A 22105-nucleotide genomic window follows, 5' to 3' on the forward strand; every position below is an offset into this window, starting at 1 on the left:
GCTACTAGAGAGCATCGCATGCACTAGTCTTTATCCGAATCCACAGCCGTCCTGAAATTCACCAGACTGAATATCTCTCAGCTGAATAACTTGACTTCAACTAGGTCCCAGTAATTATATTGTCCTTTTCAACCACTACCCAGTCCTCCAACTGTCATTTCTTGCTAATTCACATTTCTTCTACTCTTATCGTCTTGACTCAGCTTGCCGCACTTCTCCACAAAAAGCGATTACACAAATCCAACCCCTGTTCTTTCTTAAAAGCACCCAATTTTCAACTGACATTACAACTACAGGCTTACAACTAACAATAAGACTTGCAATAATTGGGTTCGCTCCTACTACTGTCTCTTCTTCGCTGCCATGGACTCCAACAAGTTGAACGACTCCAAGAGCGAAAGAGAGAGTAGCACCAAAGCCTCGGAAGGTACCACACCCAACAGCAGTCCCTTTCCACAGCTGCCTCCACGAACTCCACCTCCACCTTCGACTACAGGTTCTAGAACATTATCAGATAGCGAGACGTCACCACCATCGTCTTCATCTTCACCGACTTCTCCATTTCAGCTTCCCTCTTATATTCTCCGCAATCTCACTCCCGTGAAAAAGTCCAAGTGCAAAAAAGACTATGCTGAGCACCGCAGACGCAGAGCAAACCACATTTCGAAAAAGAAGGAAATGCTCAAGCACCGTTCGTTGTCTGTGATAAAAAAAGTTCACGATGTTAGAGAACAACGTCGTCAAGCTCTACAACAGCAGATTGGCAAGTTGGAACTAGACTTGAAGCGGGCTACTTCTAGAAGACACCACTACCTCCAAACTGTGAAAGAAAGAGCAGGCAATAGTTCAACTCTCGGATTTCGAATGTTGAAGCTACCATCTTCTCTATCAGAAGAAAACGAAAATGAACAGGAACAGAAAGAGAAACACAATGACGATTCTTCTAGAATTGTAGACTCCTACAGAAATGTTCAGTACGACATGTCCATAGTGACGCTGATCCAGAGGTTAGTAAAGACTGCTTTGTACAAACGTTATCTTAACGTTCTTAAAGAGTCAGGATTCTTGGATTGTTTCACTCCGTTCGAGACATCTATTTCCTACGCTGAAGGTGTAAGACAACTTAATAAACCTGAGTCTCGCTTGGTGCGAGCCTTCGTTTATGTTCTTCAGTACTTACAGGTTCCAGATCCACTTGGAACTACCCAGCCTTATTCTGGATTTCTCTATGCTTTCATTCTTCTTTCTGACTATACAGACTGCATTTCTGGACAAGCAGACCACCCTGGATTTAACAGCAACTTGAGTGATAGCTTCCACGACAATTCACTAAACAATTTCCTCTGGCTCCTTATCTTCAAGCATGCCAACGAAATGATCGAGAACTTCAAAACAGTAGTGGCACATGGAACATTAACTACAGAGTTTCTTGAATCGTGGAAGAACTACTCGTTTCTCTTCAGTATCTTCAAATACAACCATTTCTTCAATTTGATATCTATTCTCGATAAGTCCATTGAAGTCACCAACAAAATGATGGCTATCACTGACGACGGGCTGGTGTCGAGAAAGAAAGCGGATTTGGAAAAAGAACACAAATTCCTCGAGAGATTCCGTAACTCGACCCTGAAGAAGTTATATTGCCTGGAAGAAGTTGCTGACTTCCTTGGGATGGTCGAAAATGAGCTCAACCTGATCTTGTACAGTCCTTTGAATCAGGGATATCATAAAGTACTTAGAGGAAATAGAGTATTCAGTTATCACAACTTTTGGTTTTATTTCCCAAGAGTTTATGGTTTGGAGAATAGTGATTGGAGACAGTACTGGTTCTTGACTTTCAAATCACAAAAAAGCACAAGACAGATTCCAGAGATGATAAGATCAGGCCATGCTTCATTAAAATTGACTTCAAAGAAAACAAAGCTCATTAGCATTCAGGATGTATTGCAAGTGCTTGGAAAAGAATCATATGATTCTCAGTATGAACTCATGACTAACTCTTTTCTTTTGGGTATGAGGATGAAAAACGTCTATGCTGAATTGTATAAGTTCTACAGAGCATACTCAAAAGTCAAGATGGACTCTTACCATCCCAATAATATTGGATTGGTGATCGATAGTATCTTCATTCAAGACGGAAGAGCCTTGCTAGTACACTACTTCAAGTTGGTAATGAATATGCTTAAGGAGCCTTGTCAGAATTCAGAATTAGTGATTCTCTCGTCTAACTGTCTTGATCTTCTAGAAAGAGAGGAAGAAGACTCTATGGCAGAACTAGTTGAGGTGGTCAAAGAATTCGAGATATCAGTGGCTAATCTCTGGATTAACCAATGTATCCCGAAAGACTTTGTCCAGTTCCAGAAGTTTGAAAACGCATACATTCTAACACACGCTGAAAACTTTTCCCGTGTACGTTCCGTCATCTACACCAACTCACCTAACTTATTCTTTCCTAACTTCTACAAGTTTTTGAAGTTATACAAGGGCTACAATCAGTTGAAGTTTCAAAATCATTTAAGGATTCTTCATGCTTGTTTTGAAGATCCCAAACTTCTTGACTACGAATACGACGCAGGTGCTTGTAAATACTTTGTCACAGTTTTTACAGACTTGATTGTGAACAATCGAGATGGACAATTTTTTGAGCTCGACGAGTTGAACTCATTGTTTATCAAAAACATTAAAGAACTTAACGGTAGAGTGAGACTGATGCTTGTAGCTACTGCTTGTCTAGTTCTTTTAATTTCATACAGTACAAACATGAGACTGTGCGGTAATTTCGTCTCTTTCAAAGCTCACCCCAAGGAGATGTTTAATCTGATCTTACTTCACTCAACCAGCCCTGCAGCCGCTATATCACATGTCGAGACGGAATTGAGAGGTTGGATATCAGAAGGCACCGATTTGGTTAATTTTATTTCTTTCAGAGAGTTCTATCTCAAGTCGAATTGTTCTATCGAAGACTTGTTGCTACAAAAATTCAACAAATTGGTGAATCTGCTGGCAGAGGAAAACTTGAATATATTACAGGGCAATTTTAAGTATTGCCAGGATACGGCAACTACACTTTGGAAAGATATTGGGGATATGACTATTTATATATATAGATTATACGGGCCGTTACTCAACTGGATATATGGAGATCTTGGACGGCCCATGGACAATTGAATAGGATATGTTTTTGTATTTTAGTTAGGGTTTATTGCAGTGTAGAAGAGCTACAAGTAGCAATCCATAACCACAAGAATGCTGCATATTCAATAAGGCACATCAACTGCGCAAAAGAACGTGACAATCAAATATGTGTACATGATGGTATTATTGCAACCTGAAAATTTTTGCTCTAAGGCGGGAAATTAAATTAGGAGATGTGGGTGCAAATGTTCAATAAAAACTGTGCATGCTATCACCTGCGAAAATAGATAGTATACAAAAAGTAGAGACTGAACGGTTGGTTTTTTGGTAGATTTTGATTATGTGTATATATAGAGCACATTTTCAAGATTAATAGAAGCAGGGGCCGATAATATAAAGCACTTCATAAATACATACACCTCTTCAGGTAGCCACAATTGATGCAATTATGGGGTACCATGTTGGGATCTTTAAAGAGATCCTGCACATTTACTGAAAATTTTCACTGATTTCAGACCGCGCTTAGCTCATCCTCTATTACTCTAATTGGCCGATAATGAGTCAACAATATACCACTGAAAATTTTTTTGTACTCCTAGGGTTTTTATTTATATCGAGAATTTTGCATTCATTTTTTTAGGTGGAGTGTCTGTTTCGTTTTCTTCGACATCTCGCCCGCGCTCACCATGTTAAGACAAGTTGCCAGAACCTCGTCCGTGGTCAAGAGATTGGCCCCTGCTGCCCTCAGAGTAGCACCTGTGGTTTTACCTATACTCCACACCGTCAGATCGAAGTCCAGTTCCAGTACTTCTAACTCTGCTAATGCTGCAGCTCGCTCATACTCTACCAGATCCACTGTGGTGCAGTTATTGAACAACATTGGTTCCAAAAGGGAAGTCGAACAGTACTTGAAGTACTTCACTTCTGTTTCACAACAGCAGTTCGCTGTCATCAAGGTAGGAGGAGCTATCATCACCCAACAATTGCCAGAATTGGCATCGTGCTTGGCCTTCTTGTATCACGTTGGTCTTTACCCAATTGTGTTGCACGGAACTGGTCCTCAGATCAACGAGTTGTTGGAAAACGAAGGTGTTGAGCCAGAATACATTGACGGAATCAGAATCACAAACCCTAAGACTATGGAAGTAGTCAGAAAGTGTTTCTTGGAACAAAACTTAAGATTGGTGACAGCTTTGGAAAAGATGGGTGTTCATGCCAGACCCATCACTGCCGGTGTTTTTGGTGCCGAATACTTGGATCAAGACAAGTACCAGTTGGTTGGAAAGGTTAATTCTGTCAACAAGTCTCCTATCGAAGCTGCTATTGAAGCCGGATACTTGCCCATTCTTACTTCTTTAGCTGAAACACCATCTGGACAGTTGTTGAACGTCAATGCTGATGTTGCTGCTGGAGAATTGGCTAGAGAATTCGAGCCTTTGAAAATCGTCTACTTGAACGAAAAAGGTGGTATCATAAACGGTAACACTGGAGAAAAGGTTTCTGCCATCAACTTGGACGAAGAGTATGAAGACTTGATGAAGGAATCGTGGGTCAAGTACGGTACCAAATTGAAGATCAAAGAAATTCACGACTTGTTGCAACACTTGCCTAGATCATCTTCTGTTGCTATTATCGATGTTAACGACTTGCAAAAGGAACTTTTCACCGATTCTGGTGCAGGTACTTTGATCAGAAGAGGTTACAAGTTGATCAACCGTAACTCGTTGAAGGAGTTCGGCAATCCAGACTTGTTGAGAAATGCCTTGTTGAGAGATCCAGAAATCAAGACGGGCAAGTTATCAGTTGCTTCGTACTTGAAGTTCTTAGAATCCGTCAAATTCAAGAGTTACGGCGACGAGCCCTTGGAGGTGTTGGCTATCGTTTTGGAAGAAGCCAACAAGATTCCAAAGTTAGACAAGTTCTTGTCCTCCAAGACTGGATGGTTGAACAACGTCACTGACAACATCTTTAACTCTATTAAAAAGGACTTTTCATCATTATGCTGGATCGTAAATGAAAATGACTCTAACCTCGCCTGGTACTTCACCAAGTCCGACGGTTCTTTCGCCAAGAACGGTGAAATCTTGTTCTGGTACGGTTTGAAGACCGAAGAAGTATCTGAATTGATCAAAGAGTTCGACTCTTCCAATATTGGCTCTGCTTTGTCATCTTCTAAGGAATCTGGTGTTTTCTCTTCTCCAACGCAAAAGAGAGGTTTCCATACCACTAAAGTCAGAAACTACTCAAACCCAAACCCTCCATTACGTAAAGGTACAAACACAGAAAAGGCTAAGGTTGCTCTTATCGGTGCTAGAGGTTACACTGGACAAAATTTGATCTCTTTGATTGACAGACACCCTCATCTTGAAATCTCGCATGTTTCTTCTCGTGAATTGGCTGGTCAAAAGTTGCAAGGTTATAACAAGGACAACATCGTCTACTCAAACTTACAAGTTGAAGACATCAAGAAGTTAGAAGAAAATGGCGAAATCGACGTCTGGGTCATGGCCTTGCCAAACGGTGTCTGTAAACCATTTGTCGACGCTATTGAGTCAGTTGAAAACTCCAAGTCCAAGATTGTCGATTTATCTGCTGACTATAGATTTGACACTACTGGTGAATGGATCTACGGTTTGCCTGAATTGAACGATCGTCAAACTATCTCCAACGCAAAGAAAATCTCCAACCCTGGTTGTTACGCTACTGCTGCTCAATTGGCCATTGCTCCATTGAAGGAATACATCGATGGTCTCCCTACCACTTTTGGTGTCTCTGGTTACTCTGGTGCTGGTACTAAGCCATCTCCTAAGAACGACGTCAAATTCTTGGAAAACAACTTGATTCCATACTCGTTGACCGACCACATCCATGAAAAGGAAATCAGCTCGCAATTGGGTCTCCAGGTTGCTTTCTTGCCCCACGTTGCTCAATGGTTCCAGGGTATTTCACACACCGTTTCTATTCCTATCAAGAAGGGCTCATTGACTTCCAGAGAAATCAGAAACATCTACCAGGACAGATACCAGGGAGAACAGTTGATCACTATCAGCGGAGAAGCTCCATTGGTGAGAGACATCAGCGGAAAGCACGGTGTCGTTGTTGGTGGCTTCGCCGTCAACTCCCAGCAAGACAGAGTTGTCATTGTGGCCACAATCGATAACTTGTTGAAGGGTGCTGCTACACAATGTTTGCAGAACATCAACTTGATCTTGGGATACGGTGAATACGAGGGTATTCCAGATGACGTAGTCATCAGAGGTTAGTTCTCTAAAAAAACTCAATGATTTATTCAGCATATAACAAGCACATTACAGATGAGCCCGTTGGGTTCATATCTCTTCAAAAATGATACAATTCTCGTTCGTTAGTTTTTACTCAATATACAGATGCCAGTTGGTTTAAGATATGTAGACTCTCTGTCTATTTAGTTGAGTATAAGATTTATTGCAAAATTTATGTCACAAATTACTACATAAATTTTGTAGATCCACATTCAATAGACTTCTGGGTTTCCGATGAATACCACAGAATATAAAAGGTTGTAATATGCTTAAAAGTTGCTGACATTCCTGTGAAGAAATATTTCGCAGCTAAAGCTCGTTATACTGGAACACTTCTGTTGATACTATGAGACTGCACATATTCACTTATCATGAGTTAAATTTCCGAATGAATATATCTAATGAACATGGACAAATATCCAAAGTACAAACTATTTTCTTTTTCAAACGTACCAAAATCATATCTGGGCAGATGTTGGTAACTCCAGACAACTTTGGGCTTGTTGAGCCCGGAATTTACCGTTGTTCGAAGTTAGAACTGGACAATTTTCCGTTTTTGGAAACTCTCCAGTTGCTGTCGTTAGTTCTCTTGGATGCTGAAAAACCACCCCGAGCTTTGAACGATTTCATTCTGGCCCACAAGATCGAGTTGTTTAGCTTGGGAAGACTCAAGATCTCGAACCATCATCATACAGGAGCGGAGGTTTCCAACAGTAAGGATGAAGACGATGACGATGACACTCTTTCTACAAGCAGCAAAGGTTCCGATAAAGGTAGCACATCTATAAATACACAGCTAGAAGAAAGCAAGAACGCGATTGAAGTAATCTCGTTGAACATCAACAAGAACAAGAATGACCAATGGATGCTAATAGAGAAGAACCTCATTCTGAGAGCTTTTGAGCTCTTGTTGAACAAACACAAACATAATATACTTCTTGTAGATTCGACAGCCACGTTGATCGGAATACTAAGAAAGATTCAGAAGTGGAACTTCCTTTCCATTTTGAATGAGTACCGAATCTATTCCGGAAGTTCGTCGAAGAACAATTACTTTGCTGAGACGTTCTTGGAGTTGATCCAGACAGAGTTAATTCCCTACGAAATTGACCAGCTCAATCAGCAGGTGAAACAGCAACAGCAATATATTCAACAACAAGAAGAACAGCAACAGCAGCAACAGCAGCATGAACAAGAAAACGAAGATATTCCCAATGCTGACTTCAAGTTGTCAGAAAGTCTTTTTAAACGCCCGGAGTTCCTGAAAAGTACTTCTCGTTCCAGTTCTATAAATGGAATAAACGAAGAAATATGGGACGAAGACGATGTGAACAGCATTGATGATGACGATATGGACGACGATTTACTTTCTGCATCACCTCAGATTCCAGCCAATTTGCTAAAACTTGTAGAACAGCGCAAACAAGAGGACAAGAGAGACATCGATTCTGACAATGATAGCACTCCTGGAACTTCTCCCAAGTTGGGAAGAACCAGTAGACATGGTAGTTTTAACAATAACGAAATATACTTGACCGCGGCCAGAATGAATCTTGAGCGCAGAAGATCTTCTATTGACTCCAAATTCATGAGAGCCAGTAATAGCAAGTTCCGCAATCAGCAATCTCCAAGACCTATTCATGCACAGAGGGCCTCGTTTGATAGTGCTACCCCCATAATAAAAAGAGGCAAAGATAAGGACATGTTACCTAAATTCATGACTAATACAGAGATCGAAGCCATCAGATACAAGTATGACTATAAATACTACAAGAATCTAAATAAGTATCCTACTACGTTTGAGAATGTCAGCGTTGTCAAGTTGAAGTTGCCAGCAGATAATAAGTTGCCCAAGTGGTTTATACGGGGGCGTGATTTCTGGGAGGGTCATTATAAGACGACAAATGGAATAGAATAGCATGTATAATCATTGGAATAATGGATATTTATTGCATTTATTGTAAAATTGTACCAATTGGGACTTTAAGACGACGATCTGATATATATGGGAATCTACTTACAACTTCTATAGAATGTAATCTGATATTCTCTTTCGGTATTATCATACTTTTGTCTCAATTTCTTTTTATTTATAACTTAAAAATCTCCTATTTTGTCCTCAGCATCAGAATTGTCTTTTTCCCCAGGTAGCCTTGGAAGTGTGGCCACTTGCACTGTTGTTGGTATCTACAGAGTCAGACTGACTAGGCGAAGTGTTAAACATCCTCTCTCTTAATCTGGAACCAGAAGTAGAGTTGGACGAGTAACTGTTGCTTCTTCCTGGTTGCACTGGCAAAGTATTATATCCTGAGCCTGGAATCGACTGCTGTCTTGATTTATTGTACATGTCCTGCAATTTGCTAGAAGATCTGGGTTGGTATGGTCTGGGACGACCTCCTTGTGGCTCTGGCGAACCTGAATGAACCGAATTGTTGGTTCCGTCGTACAGATGTTGTGGCAGGTGATAAGAGTTCTTCTGATGAGATTGTTGGCTGTAGCTGCTGTTGTTGCTGATGTTGCCGTTGTTGTACACTGGCTGTAATTCATTATGGCCATTACTACTGAAATTATTGTGACTATTGCGATTGATGTTGTGACTGTTTTGACCCGAGTAGCTAGAATTGTTACTATAACTATTGGAGTTTCTGTTGGCACTTCTGGCTGGAAGAACTGTCACTCCCAACCATTCAGGGTAAGGCTGGTGCTGGGAATCGAAATATTTCACAAAGGCATTGTGGATGAGAGTATCCTCTTCAGAATTGCCGTCTTTCTCTGTGTACGCAGCCAAAGAGAGATTGGCGAATTTGGCATTGTAGTTTTCTCTGATTTTCGAGAAGAATCCAGTCGAGCTGGATGGGGCATGTTGACTCATGGTATCTCTGTAGTATGATATGATGATAAAATGAGTAGATATTTGGTTTTTGTTTAATAACGATTATATAATGATAAGACAATTGTGTTATTCGTTAATAGATAAGTTTGGCAATGAAATAGAAGTGACTGAAGACTGAAAATTGATATTCTCCAGACATTTCAAGATCAATGCGCAGTAAATGTTCCTAAGTCAGTAATTTTGTTCTGATCCTCCGTAACAAAAATAGTGCGACAATTCCTCGCTATTTTCACCAACACAAATCTTCTCCTTGAGCCTTCTGTAACTACAGAAGAATTCTCCAACATAGCCTTGTGGCACTACATTAGGGACAAGAAGGACCTGTAGTCTCATTATATTCTTCCTTTCTCGCACTCAGTAAAGTACTCGTTTACCTTTCTTTGTTCTACGCTCTTATCTTCTCGCTATTTTCTGTCGCTATTTTCTGTCGCTATTTTCTCCATATTTTCTCAATACTGCTCCACCATTCTTCTCTCGCATATCAAATATCACCAACGTGACTGTGCGCACCTGATTAGACATCGCAAAATGCCTGATAAAAATATGGAAAAGTTTTCAGCCATTTCAACTTACTATCTTTTTCGATCCAATCCACTCCCCATCGCATGAATACTCTCAGATCTGTGCTTAGGATACGTCCAGCAAGATCATTGGCCATCGCCTTCCCAGTTGGAAGAAGTTTACACGCTTCTGCCATTCGCTGGAACCAGGTTTCCAATCCCCAGCCAGTAGCTACTAGCAATGTGGAAATCAACACAGAACAGGCTCCACAAACTACTGAAGTTGCTTCTGTTGGTGTAGACGAGCTTGCCAGCAGTGGAAAATTTGATAAGTCTATCATTCTCGCTTTGAAAGCAGCCAAGTTCTTGAACTTGACTCCCGTCCAGCAGAAATCCTTGGTTCCGATCTTAGAGGAAGACGGTATAGTCGTCAGAGCAAAAACCGGTACAGGTAAAACTTTGGCATTTGTCGTTCCCACTCTTCAGACTTCGCTCGAGGTATTTGATAGACGTAGAAAGGGAGTTTCGACGTTGGTTATTGCTCCTACTAGAGACTTAGCTCTCCAGATAGAATCAGAATACAAGAAGGTTATCAGCAAGCTTCCAAGAAGTTTGCAACAAAATGCCGATATTCTTGTTCTCACTGGTGGTAAGAGAACCAGCATCAATGTCAGAGACCCTCCTAGTATTGTTGTCGCTACTCCCGGAAGATTGTTGGACCAGTTGTCTAACCCCAAGAAGGCTGCTGTATTCAAGAACTTGAAGTACAGAGTATATGATGAAGCAGACAGACTTTTGGACGTAGGATTCGAGCAGACTTTGGGAGATATCGATGATATTCTTGTACAAAATGCCCCTGACGGTTTCAAGTCGATCTTGTTTTCCGCCACTATCGATGCTGATGTAGACAGTTTTGCTCGTCAGCACATCTCTGAGAACTACAAATACATCAACTGTGTCAGCGAACATGAACCGGAAGCACATGAAAACATCCACCAGTCGTTGATTACTTGTAAAGACTCTACTGACGTATTCAAAACTTCCTTTTCTTATATTGCTAATCACTTGCAACACAAGGTTCCATTCAAGTGTATGGTTTTCTTACCCACAGTAGCCAGCACTGAGTGGTTCTACCAGTCATTGGTTCGCGGTGTTGACAATGGAGTATTTGATGCCAGACCTCTGTCTTTTGTCAGATTGCATGGTAAGAGAACACAATCTGCTAGAGATAAAGTAGTGGGCCAGTTCCGCAGAATGCAAAGCGGTATCATGGTATGTACTGATGTTGCAGCCAGAGGTTTGGACTTCAATGATGTCACACACGTGATGCAACTTACTCCAAGTGTCTCAGTAGCTGATTACATCCATAAAGTAGGAAGAACTGCCAGAGCTGGCAAGGAAGGTAAAGCTATTCTTTTCCTCACCAAGAATGAGATGAAATACAGTACAATCTTGAGAAAGGAAAGAGGTGTCAACTTCGAAGAAGTAATTGAAGCTGAAGACATCGAAAAGCCACATGAAGACATTCTTGACTTAGTTCGCATTAACGAAGAAGAAATTGAACTGTTCATATCGACTTATCTTTCATTCCAGACGCAAGTTGCTCAAAAGCACAGATTTGATTCCCACAGAGCCATTGTCGATATAATGGAGCTTTACCGTACAATCCTTTCCCAACCAGATGCCACTATGCAAATTTCGTACAAATATGCTACGGAAATCTTGAGATTAGATTATACTTTAAGTGACAAGTACTTCAATGTTCCTGGAGGTTTGCATAGAGGTGGAGGTGGAAGTCGTAAGAGCAAGAGAGATTTCTTTGGTGCTGGAAGAAGCAGCTACTCCCCAAGATTTAACGATAACAATAGCTCCGGAAACAAGTTTAGAAAGCCAGGCTACAGAGGTTCTAGTGGTTCTGATTACTCTAAAACAAGATTTAATGACTATAAGCCTGATAGAAATTCCGGTGAGGGATACAGAAGAAATGATTCTAAGTCAGACAGAAGTTCTGGTAAGGGATACAGGAAAAATGATAGAGGATTCAACGACTACTAGACGCCGTACTTGTAAATACAACGATAACATAACGTTTCTTAGAACTGACGCTAATTGCTTCGATTCTATTTGTACATTACTTTCTTAGTCACCTTGTATATAGACATCTCTGTAAATATAAAATTCGATAATCATAACGTGTGCCTAAAATCACATTTCGGACTTTTTCTTCTTGGACTTTGGCTTCTTAGTGAAGCCTACTACATGAGGTCTTTTGTTTTTGCGACCTCTTCCCGCAATAGTTCCAGCTAAAGCTCTTCTGATATCTCCGCCCAGCTCTTCACTAATGTAGGCATCTCTTGTTACAATGACATACACAAGAAGACAGAGGATGATAATGGTATTGAAAACTGCCATACGCTTCTGAAACGTAAGTTCGTTTCCAAGACTTCCAAGTTTCTGTTTTGAGTTACTTAACAAATCTTGATGATTCAACTCCTGGAGCTTGTACAACTTTGCGTATTCGCTGTGCATCAGTAAGTATGAATCCTTGAAATTGATAAGTTGGTTAATTAGTGTGGAATTGACGGAGTCGATCAACGACTCAAAATTCATACTTTGTCTTCTTTCCAAGTTTGTGAATGCAGTTGATAGCAATTTGCTTTGTTCCTCAATGTATAATAGTGATAGTGTAGCATTGGATTCAAGCAAAGATAAGCGATTCATAATAGTTCGGTAGACAGATTCTTGAGTCGTGGTATGAGCTTCAGTCGTATGAACTTGTTCTTGCTCATTGCTCTTTATGTCACAGTAATCAGGAACCGTACTAATGAAATCCAGGAGAAACTCGTTCAATCCCAAATGGGGCATGAACACTCTACATTCGTCAAGGGTGTCATTATCGAATTGGTTGAGAGTTGTTGTATCAATTAATAATTCTTCGTCTTCGTCCTGAGTCTGAGAACTTTCCTCGTTTTCCTTAACTTCTTCCATCATCGTCTTTCCATGAACTCTAACCAAAGTGATTGGACAATAGAATTCATCCCCATAATGACTCAAGACTTCCAACTTGAAGTATCTTGCCCAAATCAACGGATTTTGAATCTTGAATGTTTGAACGTCTCTCACATTTTCAGCTTCAAACTCGCCCAAAACTCGCCAATTAGTAGTTGGAAATTTGTCACTTACCGAAACTCTTACTTCTTTGAACATAGAACTAAAGAATTCAAAATTTCCCACTACAACCGAATCCACTAAAATCTCCTGACAAAGTTCGATAACCACAAATCTGTTACTGGCGGAGCATCTGTTCAATAAGTATGAATCCTTATTTTCTGCTAAGATAGCTGAAGCACCTTTCGCTTCTGAATTTGTCTTTATTATATTTGCACCACACCCCGAAGAGGCATAGTTAAATCTATCCTTGTACACTCTCCCTTCTTCGGGGGTTATGACATGTTCTAGTGATTCGATGTCTGTGGAATTCGTACTGTCATTTCTACGTATAGAAAGCTCCTTTGAAGTCGAGTTCTTGTTCTTGAACTTATGTTTGGTGGTATTTTTGGAAGTATTGGTGGCTTGCTGTAATTCTGACTGTACTACGTCTGCCTCTTTTTTCAGTTTCTTCCACTCTTCAAATGACATAAAGTGGCACTCGTCAATATCAGTAGAGTTCGAGGCATTTGTTGAAAGAACTTCCGAGTTGTTGGTACTGTTATGGTTTTCAAGAATTTCAATTGGTGAAACGTCTATAGCAAAGGCATCCAAACTGTCTTCTCTTACTTCTACTTCTGTTTCAGTTTTGAATTCAGTATCCATTGTTGCTTCAGTCGATGTGATGCTTTGCTGATTGCGATTGGATTCTTCTTGAACAGGTGAGGTCAGTTCGTTAGTAATAAATGAAGCGAGTGCAATAGATTCAAGTGCTTCAGATTCAGATTCAGAATCTTCAACAGCATTTGTCTGAATTGAAGTGATGCTTTTACCTTCTGTAAGATTGACCTGGCTCTTTGGTGTATCTGAAAACTCGATCTCTTGAACAGATTCAGTAATAGGTTCATTCGGTAATGTGCTGTCAATTGGATTTGATGATATTATAGTGGATACAGATGAGTTGTTGTCCAATTGTGATGATGCTCTCAAGATGGTCTTAACAGTTGATAATTCGCTTGCTATACTTCCTTGATTTATAATGCTAATGCTGGTGGATTCTGTGCTAGATACAGAGTCTGCTACTGAGAACACAGATCCCAGAAGTGACTCAGCTTGTGAGACGTAAAACAAACACAAGAGTGACATTAGTCGCCTATTCATGACGGTTTTATTGGAATTAGTGAAGATATGAGAATAAGATTCAAGAAACTGGCAAAAATGGTATAAAATTGTGAACTTCACAAGATTCAATGAAATATTGACTGAGATCCTTCACCATTATTAATTTTCTGATTCTGACAGGTGGTATTCATACAGGATTGTACAGTAAGTCTACGAGGATAGACTGGCCATGTGAGCAAACAGAATGTAGGGAATTTGGAAGACATTATAGGTATCTCGCTGAGAAGGCCGTCCACGTTCCAGATATGTACTTATTAAGTTTTCTACTTGAACTTGAGGCTAGAGTAAATATGTCCAAGTAAATGCCAATACGCTTAGCTATCTCTGGAACTGCATATACAAAATCTTTATCCGTTGACAAAATATTAGGAGCGAATTTGCACCTTATGAAGTTAATCATCCGCAGCCAACAACCACATAAATGTTACTCTAACTATCTTCCCAGAGGGAAACGTGGCGTATTTGCATTCAATTTATACCCAGGCTAATTTGTTGATACTTTCAGCATTTCTTCATTACTAGATGGAGCATTTTCATTTCAGTAGCTTCTACTATCCTAAAAGTGATGATTCAAGAACAAATTTTATCAAACCATTACAAGATGAGGTAAATCGAAGCATATGATTGTAAATAGGACATTAGAAATATACATATTACTAACGAATAGTCCGTATTTTAGGGATATATCGATTATAAATAGAATCTTGCAATGGTCTAAAATCACGTGTAGATAACCTGCTGATTAGTCAGGTGATGAGATAAAGATCACTCGTAATTTCTCCCGTTTCGCAGCAATTCCCAACTGAGAAACGATTCCGATCTACGATTCAGATTCTACAGATTTAGGTGCAAAAAAATTTGTATTTCGCGAACAAAAAAATTCCAATAAATATTTGTTGCAATCCCAAAGATAAATAACGTCAGTTCAATGGAGCATGCCTAGAAGTGGTGAGCTGTTACGGGCTTTATTAGGTGCTCCACTCATAACTATCTCTAGGCCACCAGGCCTAAATAAGAAGAAAGACAATGATGCATAGTGGTGGTACCAAAGGCAAGCTTTGATATCATAGTAATCTTACACTGTATAACTTAAATGATATTGTCATATCTAATGTATAAGTTATAATTTAAGACATTAGTTTTAAGTTGTAAGTTATGTGATATCTTCAGCGAATCGAGATTGGGAGTTATTGCTTCCATGATCCTGATTGCCGAATATCTGGCCACGATCCGGTTCGATTATGGTGCCAGCACCCGGTAGCCCTCCGTCGTCGTAGTCAGACGGGTTGAACTCAGAGTCTGTGTCGTTGTCGTAGTCAGAACTTCCCTGATCTTTTGCGGGCAGATAATCGTCGCTTCCATGTTCGCCGTAAGCTAGACCAGTGTACTCATGGTGTTCGTTGAAATTGAACTGTTCTGGAGAAGCCAAAGGATGTGCAAACGAGTTCAAACGAGTTCTGCCACCAAAAGTAGACGAGTTAGTTGTACTTCCAGTAGCACTCTTGCCCATAAAGCTAGAAGTGCCTCTACTGGTTTCACTACTACGGAATACAGAGTCGAGATTGTTGGAGTTGGTAACACCTCTATAGACGAAATCGTCGTTGGTGTCTACAGAAGCAGAGCCAGCCACAGCTCCGGCACCGATAGCGGCACCGTAGCCTCCTGAACCATTGGTGCCAAAATCGCTCTGTCTTTCCAAATCCAGAATGCCTTTATAACCCGTTAAGCCTGAGCCCAAACCAAGCAAATTGTTATTGCTAGCAGCCTTAGAGCCCGACTTGGAGCCAAACAACTTTGCAAAGCCAAACTTGTTATACTTCATTCCGTCGTCGTCATGTGACCTATCCAAGAGATCGTCCTCATCTTGGTCATGAGGATTACCTGGATGGCCGTCATTGAAGTCAGGTGACTGGTTGGTCAAGTTGCTACGCTTTCTCTTCTTGAGGAAGAGGAACAAGACTACGAGTGCTCCGATAACGATGGTTCCACCAATGGAGCCTACAAGTCCACCAATCAACTTGGAGTTTCTGTCACTATTGTCGTTTCCATCGTCTACCGCACTGGCAGACGTGGGAACAGTGATGACGGTAGTGATAGTGGTATCAGGGTGTGTGATGACAGAAGTGAATGAGGATAATGAGAGGGAAGTAGTTTTTGGCTTCTCGGTTGTTATAGGACTTGTGGAAGTTGAAGAAGATGACGACGAAGACGAAGATGACGAAGATGAAGTCGATGATGAGGATGGGATTGAAGATGAGGTGGTTTCCGTTTCAGTAGAAATCTCACTTGTGAAGGATGGACTAGCTGATGAGGAAGATGCAAATTCTGAGGAAGTCTCTGAGGAGAAAGAAGATGAAATTTCTGTAGACAGGATTGAAGAGCTTGAAGACTCAGATTCACTGGAAGATGAAGCTGAGGAGGACTCGGACAGAGACAAAGGTTCCGAGCTTGACGACAACGATGAAGATGAAACTTCTGTAGAAGATTCCTGAGTCGAGCTTGACTCTGAGGATGAGCTTATTTCTGTAGATGACGATTCAGTGGAGGAAGTTTCGGAAGAAGAACTCTCAGTAGATGAGACTTCAGATGAAGAACTTTCGGTAGATGAGACTTCAGATGAAGAAGACTCGCTAGATGAAGTTTCAGAAGATGATGATGACGAGGATGGTTCGATGCTTGAGGAAGTCTCTGAGGACGATGTCTCGGTGGAGGATGTTTCCTCGCTAGAACTCAGTTCTGAGGAAGTTTCTGTTGAGGAGATCAGATCCGATGGAGTCTCCAGCGAGCTGAAAAGATCGGTGATAGTGGGAGAAAAGAGATCCATGGCAGAGTCGGGGTCGGACAGAGGGTCTACGGAGACAGAAGAGTCGGGCAGACTCGAGGAAGCGAATGAAGATATGGTGTCAGAAGAAGAGAGTGGTGCTGAGCTGAATGGCTCTGAACTTGAGTCAAGCTGTGGTGAGGATACGGCGGTGGCAGACAGGACGGCAGGTGGTACGAGGGGGGTCAGCGAGGGGGAGTGGGAAAAACTAGTGACGGAGTCCTGGATCGATTGCGAGTCTATTTCTGGGCTGAGTGACGACTCTGGAGCTGATTGAGGTCCAGACGGTATGGGGGTCGGATCTGGCGTGGAAGACGGAGATGTTGTCGAGTTGGAAGGAGGATCGTCTCGAGCAAAAACGGCACGAATGGCCACAGATATCAAGTAGGGCATGGCTCAGTATATATACACTTTTCCCCTTTCGTAGTGCCATGCGCGGGTTTGTAGCGAGAGGATTAGGGAGAGCTAAAAAAAGGACTTTTGTTTTTGCGAGCTCTGCTGCACTACACCGTACGACGAGAATGGGCCTTTGTGGTAGCGAGATCTGCTGTAGCACCAGAAAAGTTCTTGGAGCCTATGCCGACAATGGAGATGGTAGCAGACAGACGGCTGTGCTATGGAGCCAGCTGGAAGTCTCTATGACGCTGGCAAGTGCAACAAGTGTGGTTGGCCTTCGTCGTATAGAACACGAGGCTCACTATCTCTATCTGCTCTAGAGTGCCTTGCGTATTCGCAACTGTGAAATTTCACGATTGCCGATGGGGAAGGTTGGCTCTGGTAAAAAATACGAGGAGCGAAAAATTGGCCAACCTCTTGGGCTCTTTGGTGTCCACCACTTTGGCTATTGCCTTGGTTATAAACCAACTGGCTGGACAGGGGTGTCGCCGTTGTCACAAGGTGCTCCTCCAGACGACCCGTTCCATCTTCCAGTCCTGATATGCCCTTGTGAAACTTAGGTTCAAGGCTAGGGGGTGTGGTATCCTGAAATTGACTATGGAGAAAGCACGCAGACCTACACACAGACTCAGGTACATCGCAGTGGATTTTTCAGTAGCACCAGGTTATTCTGGGAGTCGTGAAAAAAATGCCTAGATATTATCTGGGTGGACGGTATGGCTTTGCTTGCGGTGGTACGATCAAGATGCCCTGGGTGTCTGGGCTGTTTACGATATCTACAATTGTGTCTACAAACACAGACCCGGCCTTTCTGTTCTTATTATTTCTCTCTATCTAGCCACCAATTTAGAATTCGCACACTCAGCAATTCCACTATAGACCTATGGCGCATGGAAGAAGCATTTGCACTGTCCCATCTGTGTCTAATTCTCTCTAGTTCAGAATGTACATAGAGGTGTACATCACGCTTTACATGCTGGTGACCACGACAACCGCTGGATATGCCGTGTCTTGCTCCAAAGTACCCCCCTGATGGCTTCATATAGAGGCACTCTAGCGGGCTCATCGCAGCCGGCGCTTTTGTGCTTGCCCCGATTTGGAATTGAAATTACACACAGCTTGCATACTCCTCTTCCATGCTGCTTGGTGCTGCAGCTCAGCTAATCGCTGCTGTGGATATTCTGTTTAGTTTTAAATTGCTTGGATATTTCTTGCGTTTTCGTCCCGATTATTTCCTAATCTCAGTCTTCTTTGTCTCAATTGTTCAGTAATTTTCTCCCCAACTGGTCAGCCTCTCCGTATCTTCGGTGCTTGCACCCCGTAAACCACAACACCGCTCCAACAGCCCGTAGACCAACCTAGAGTCGTGTCCCGTAGAATCTGATTTCTGATTGATCTCGAGCTGACGTCATCCGCATCCTCGAACCTGTGCAAATCAAAGGCTGTCTTCTGCTTTTGTCCTATTATTAGTTCTCAATGGTTGTACACTACAGTGGCCGTTCCCGCGGAATCGACGAACGGTTGCTATTAATACATACATATAAATATTCATTCATTAATTAGTTATTAGAGCCTGCTATATATAGCAAGGGATAGAAACAAATACAAGTTAACTTTACTGCATGAACTTCGAGTCTGGGACCTAAACAATACATTGAATGCAAAAATGAATTAATAAGAGCAACTTGGTCTTGACTTTTATTTTGTCCCAACTTCGTGCAAATCTAGCATGAAATTTCAATCTTTAATAATTTCAAAAGGACTTTTCTTCCATCTAATCCACGTCCACATTCGTGCATGATTGCATACCGAATGTTGGCTTATCATTGATGATCGGCTTCTCTGGAGTGATTTTGAGCCCCGCAATTTGCGTTCTTCGTATATTCGTAAAAGAAGCGAAGAGGCTTCGGCACATCGTCCAGTTTTTGCCTGATCTGTGTAAATCAGATCCATATCTCTAATTGGCGATCGATGCTCCTTTAATTTAGCTTTAGCCGTGGACGCTTTTGTAATCTAGACGAATGAGGCAATATAGCCAATACTTTTCCAATAGCATTTTCTATAGCGTATGGGGAATCTAGAACTCCTGTCTGTAGCTTCTCTTGGATCTCTTCGACAACCAGTCTTTAAGAGCAAAGACTGTCATTTCCCAAGCCATCAACAACGTGATGAAACCCAAGGTCACGTTCAAACTGAACATGGGGCTCAAGCCATGGTACTCGAAGCTCTGCACTACAGGATCGGTAGACTCCATAAAGATTACCCCACCACACAACAAACTGAAACTGACTATCAACTCAGTAATTGGTCTCAGTGGACGCAATAACGCCTTGGCATTAACGGGGAGAAGCAATACCAAGATGTAGGTAAGTAATCTGAATGCACATCCTAAAATAAACATGTTACCCCATTGAATGTGGATCTCAGTCGACAAAGGACTGGCCTGCTCGTGTTTGGACATAAGTATGCCCGTCCAGAAAATGGTTACTACGGGGAATGGGTTTGGTGAGAATCCGGGCGAGGCTTTTAAGATTTTTCCTACCTTAGAATTTTTCACAGCCAAATCGTAGTTGTCAATGGCCTTCTCGTATCTCCATGCAGCCAATTTCGACTCGGTGATGACTCCACACAAGCCGCAGCCTATATAGATAAAGGCAATGGAAGCATGCTGCAAGTCCTTGGAGGAATAGGGCTTTCCTGCATTTGCCAAATGTTCCAAAAAGATATTGGTACAGCCGTAGAACAAGATAAGCCCAGACTCCAAACATTCCATCGTAACCAAGCCAGTGGACTGGATTCTATTCCATCTCGATGAAGTATCAGACACATATTTATGGTTCCAAGCCCAACCCTTATTCGAGAAAGCTCCGCTGTATCTGGCGAGAGTCAAGATACCATATGCAAAAAATACACCACCCTTAATAAAGTGCGCAAGCAAGTTAAACACTTTGGATCCCTGCCCGTATAACAAGAAGGTGGCAACTCCAGTGGGAATATATATCATGAAATAGAAGAAATGGCCCCAGTTTAAGAAGTTGAACATGTACTTGGAAACAGTATACAAGGTCTTGTTTATGTGGCTAAACACGGGCCAGTCAAACACCTTAAAAATGGGACTAAATGCTCTAACAGGAGGAGGTAACATCGAGTTGGACGAAGTCTTGAGGTGTCCATTGGCATGGACAGGATTCAAGTCTAGCGAGTTCGACGTCGTTCCCAGTCTCGACAAGTCGTATAGAGTGATAGCAGGCGAGTCACAGCTGTTCTGGTCTTCAAAGTCCTCGTCTGTGCCGGCCACACCGAAGTACTCATGACCTGTGGCTCTTTCGGCCAAGTCGTTGTTGATGTATTTATAACCAAAATTGACAAATGCTGCCACCAAGTGGGCCGCCGTCGAGAACAACAAGATCCACGACATCTTGTTGTAGGCATTGCCGGGGTACATATCTGGAATCGACTTGATGAATACCGAGAAGCACGTAAGACTAACTAGCACTAGTGTCGTGTGCACTACCAACGTAGACAAATACCAGGAAGTCATGTTCAAGTTATTGAACACAATGGCTACAGGATAGACAAAAATGATAGACAAAAGACCGACAATGATGTGGCCATACAAGGCGCCTCTATGCTTGGACTCGACATTGAAGTACGTGGTGGTGTTGTACTGTTCCCAGAACTTTCTTTCTATAGGCAAGAGCTCGGTCTGGAGAATAGGCATGCCATGCATATGATGCAGTACGTGAGGGACCGGAGATTCCTCTTCCTCGTGATGGTGACTGTTTGGAGACATGCCGTCAGAAGCGGCCTGGGACGGGGCCGGGAGATGAGCGTCGCCGTGGTCAGCCATGTCGGCCATGTCGGCGGCAGCTACAGCGAGGAGGGAGGCTAGTATTATGGGAGTGTTGGAAATCCGCATGGTAATTGATGTGATGAGTGATGAGCCGATAGGTTACAAAGACAAGGGATTAGTGAGCCTGATTAGTGAGCCCAATAAATAACACTAGTCGGAGTACAACACTAAGCTGAGTAGACTAGACGTGTGCACGGTGAAAGATACACAACCAGTAGCCACGGTGGTGATAGTAGCTCTGCAATTGAATAAAGAAGATCCAAAAAACTATTGGATAATTTATAACTGTTTCGGTTCTGCGAGAATAAATTTTGCTCGGTAGGTAGAAAAACTCAGTGCCACTAACTATCGATTTCGAAGCTTGAGAAGAGTGAAGCAGTAGTAGTACTATGGATAGCAGAGACTCAATGACAGTCGAGAAGCAAGACGGGTCTATGTCAGATACAGTGCAAAACAACTAATTGCTACCTTGGATAGTAAGTCGCCATCCTCAGCTGTGCAACCGTGGAGGGATGGGTCCAATATATATACTGGCAAATGCACAATGCAGTCAATTAATAAATCCAGTAAAAATGGCGGTACTAAAATTATTCCCACGCAAACGCACCGACGAGCCGTTTCTACACCGCAGTTCACGCCAACTTCCGACCGGTGCAATGCCCGTAGAATGTGGGCAACAATTGCTCTGCCTATTATTGCCATGATGAGTAAAGGTCGGATAATCCAGGTTCCGACCGGTGATGCATTTTATGACGTCCTGCACACAATCCCAAAAGCAGCATGTCTACTCAATCGAGCCCACCCAGCAGCACTGCTGTAGATGCTTCATGGGGCCCGGAAGTCACACAAGGCTGTGGAAGCAACATCGCACAGGGCTCAGGAAGCGACGCTCCTCGG

The 22105-nt window shown here is 42.1% G+C and overlaps 7 protein-coding genes across 7 annotated transcripts; 4 read left to right on the forward strand and 3 right to left on the reverse strand. All coding sequences in view use genetic code 12, as the record gives it.

Moving 5' to 3' along the window:
• Positions 1 to 363: 363 nt before the first annotated feature.
• PICST_30233 (predicted protein) lies at positions 364 to 3168 on the forward strand (the record flags this gene model as incomplete). Its single annotated transcript, XM_001382634.1, has 1 exon — positions 364 to 3168. One exon carries the CDS (start codon positions 364 to 366, stop codon positions 3166 to 3168), a length of 2805 nt encoding a protein of 934 aa, XP_001382671.2.
• Positions 3169 to 3821: 653 nt separating this feature from the next.
• On the forward strand, positions 3822 to 6398 carry PICST_55623 (N-acetyl-gamma-glutamyl-phosphate reductase and acetylglutamate kinase; the record flags this gene model as incomplete). The annotated part of the gene is made up of 2 exons (XM_001382635.1): positions 3822 to 3896; positions 3930 to 6398. 2 exons carry the CDS (start codon positions 3822 to 3824, stop codon positions 6396 to 6398), a joined length of 2544 nt encoding a protein of 847 aa, XP_001382672.1.
• Positions 6399 to 6888: 490 nt separating this feature from the next.
• Positions 6889 to 8334, forward strand: SIW14.3 (putative tyrosine phosphatase; the record flags this gene model as incomplete). The annotated part of the gene is made up of 1 exon (XM_001382636.1): positions 6889 to 8334. The coding sequence occupies one exon, from the start codon at positions 6889 to 6891 to the stop codon at positions 8332 to 8334; it is 1446 nt and encodes a 481-aa protein (XP_001382673.2).
• Positions 8335 to 10100: 1766 nt separating this feature from the next.
• MSS116 (Mitochondrial RNA helicase of the DEAD box family) lies at positions 10101 to 11504 on the forward strand (the record flags this gene model as incomplete). The annotated part of the gene is made up of 1 exon (XM_001382637.1): positions 10101 to 11504. A coding segment is annotated over one exon (1404 nt), but the record flags the coding sequence as incomplete, so codon positions are not given.
• Positions 11505 to 12149: 645 nt separating this feature from the next.
• PICST_3580 (predicted protein) lies at positions 12150 to 13478 on the reverse strand (the record flags this gene model as incomplete). The annotated part of the gene is made up of 1 exon (XM_001383162.1): positions 12150 to 13478. A coding segment is annotated over one exon (1329 nt), but the record flags the coding sequence as incomplete, so codon positions are not given.
• Positions 13479 to 14984: 1506 nt separating this feature from the next.
• PICST_67096 (hypopthetical protein) lies at positions 14985 to 17748 on the reverse strand. The gene has a single exon (XM_001383163.1). It carries the CDS (start codon positions 17350 to 17352, stop codon positions 15292 to 15294), a length of 2061 nt encoding a protein of 686 aa, XP_001383200.2. The 5' UTR covers positions 17353 to 17748; the 3' UTR covers positions 14985 to 15291.
• A 1684-nt stretch (positions 17749 to 19432) lies between these two features.
• Positions 19433 to 21148, reverse strand: YTP1 (conserved transmembrane protein; the record flags this gene model as incomplete). Its single annotated transcript, XM_001383164.1, has 1 exon — positions 19433 to 21148. One exon carries the CDS (start codon positions 21146 to 21148, stop codon positions 19433 to 19435), a length of 1716 nt encoding a protein of 571 aa, XP_001383201.2.
• Positions 21149 to 22105: the final 957 nt, after the last annotated feature.

This window comes from Scheffersomyces stipitis, chromosome 2 (assembly GCF_000209165.1).
Source record: "Scheffersomyces stipitis CBS 6054 chromosome 2, complete sequence".
Taxonomy (NCBI): Eukaryota; Fungi; Ascomycota; class Pichiomycetes; order Serinales; family Debaryomycetaceae; genus Scheffersomyces; species Scheffersomyces stipitis.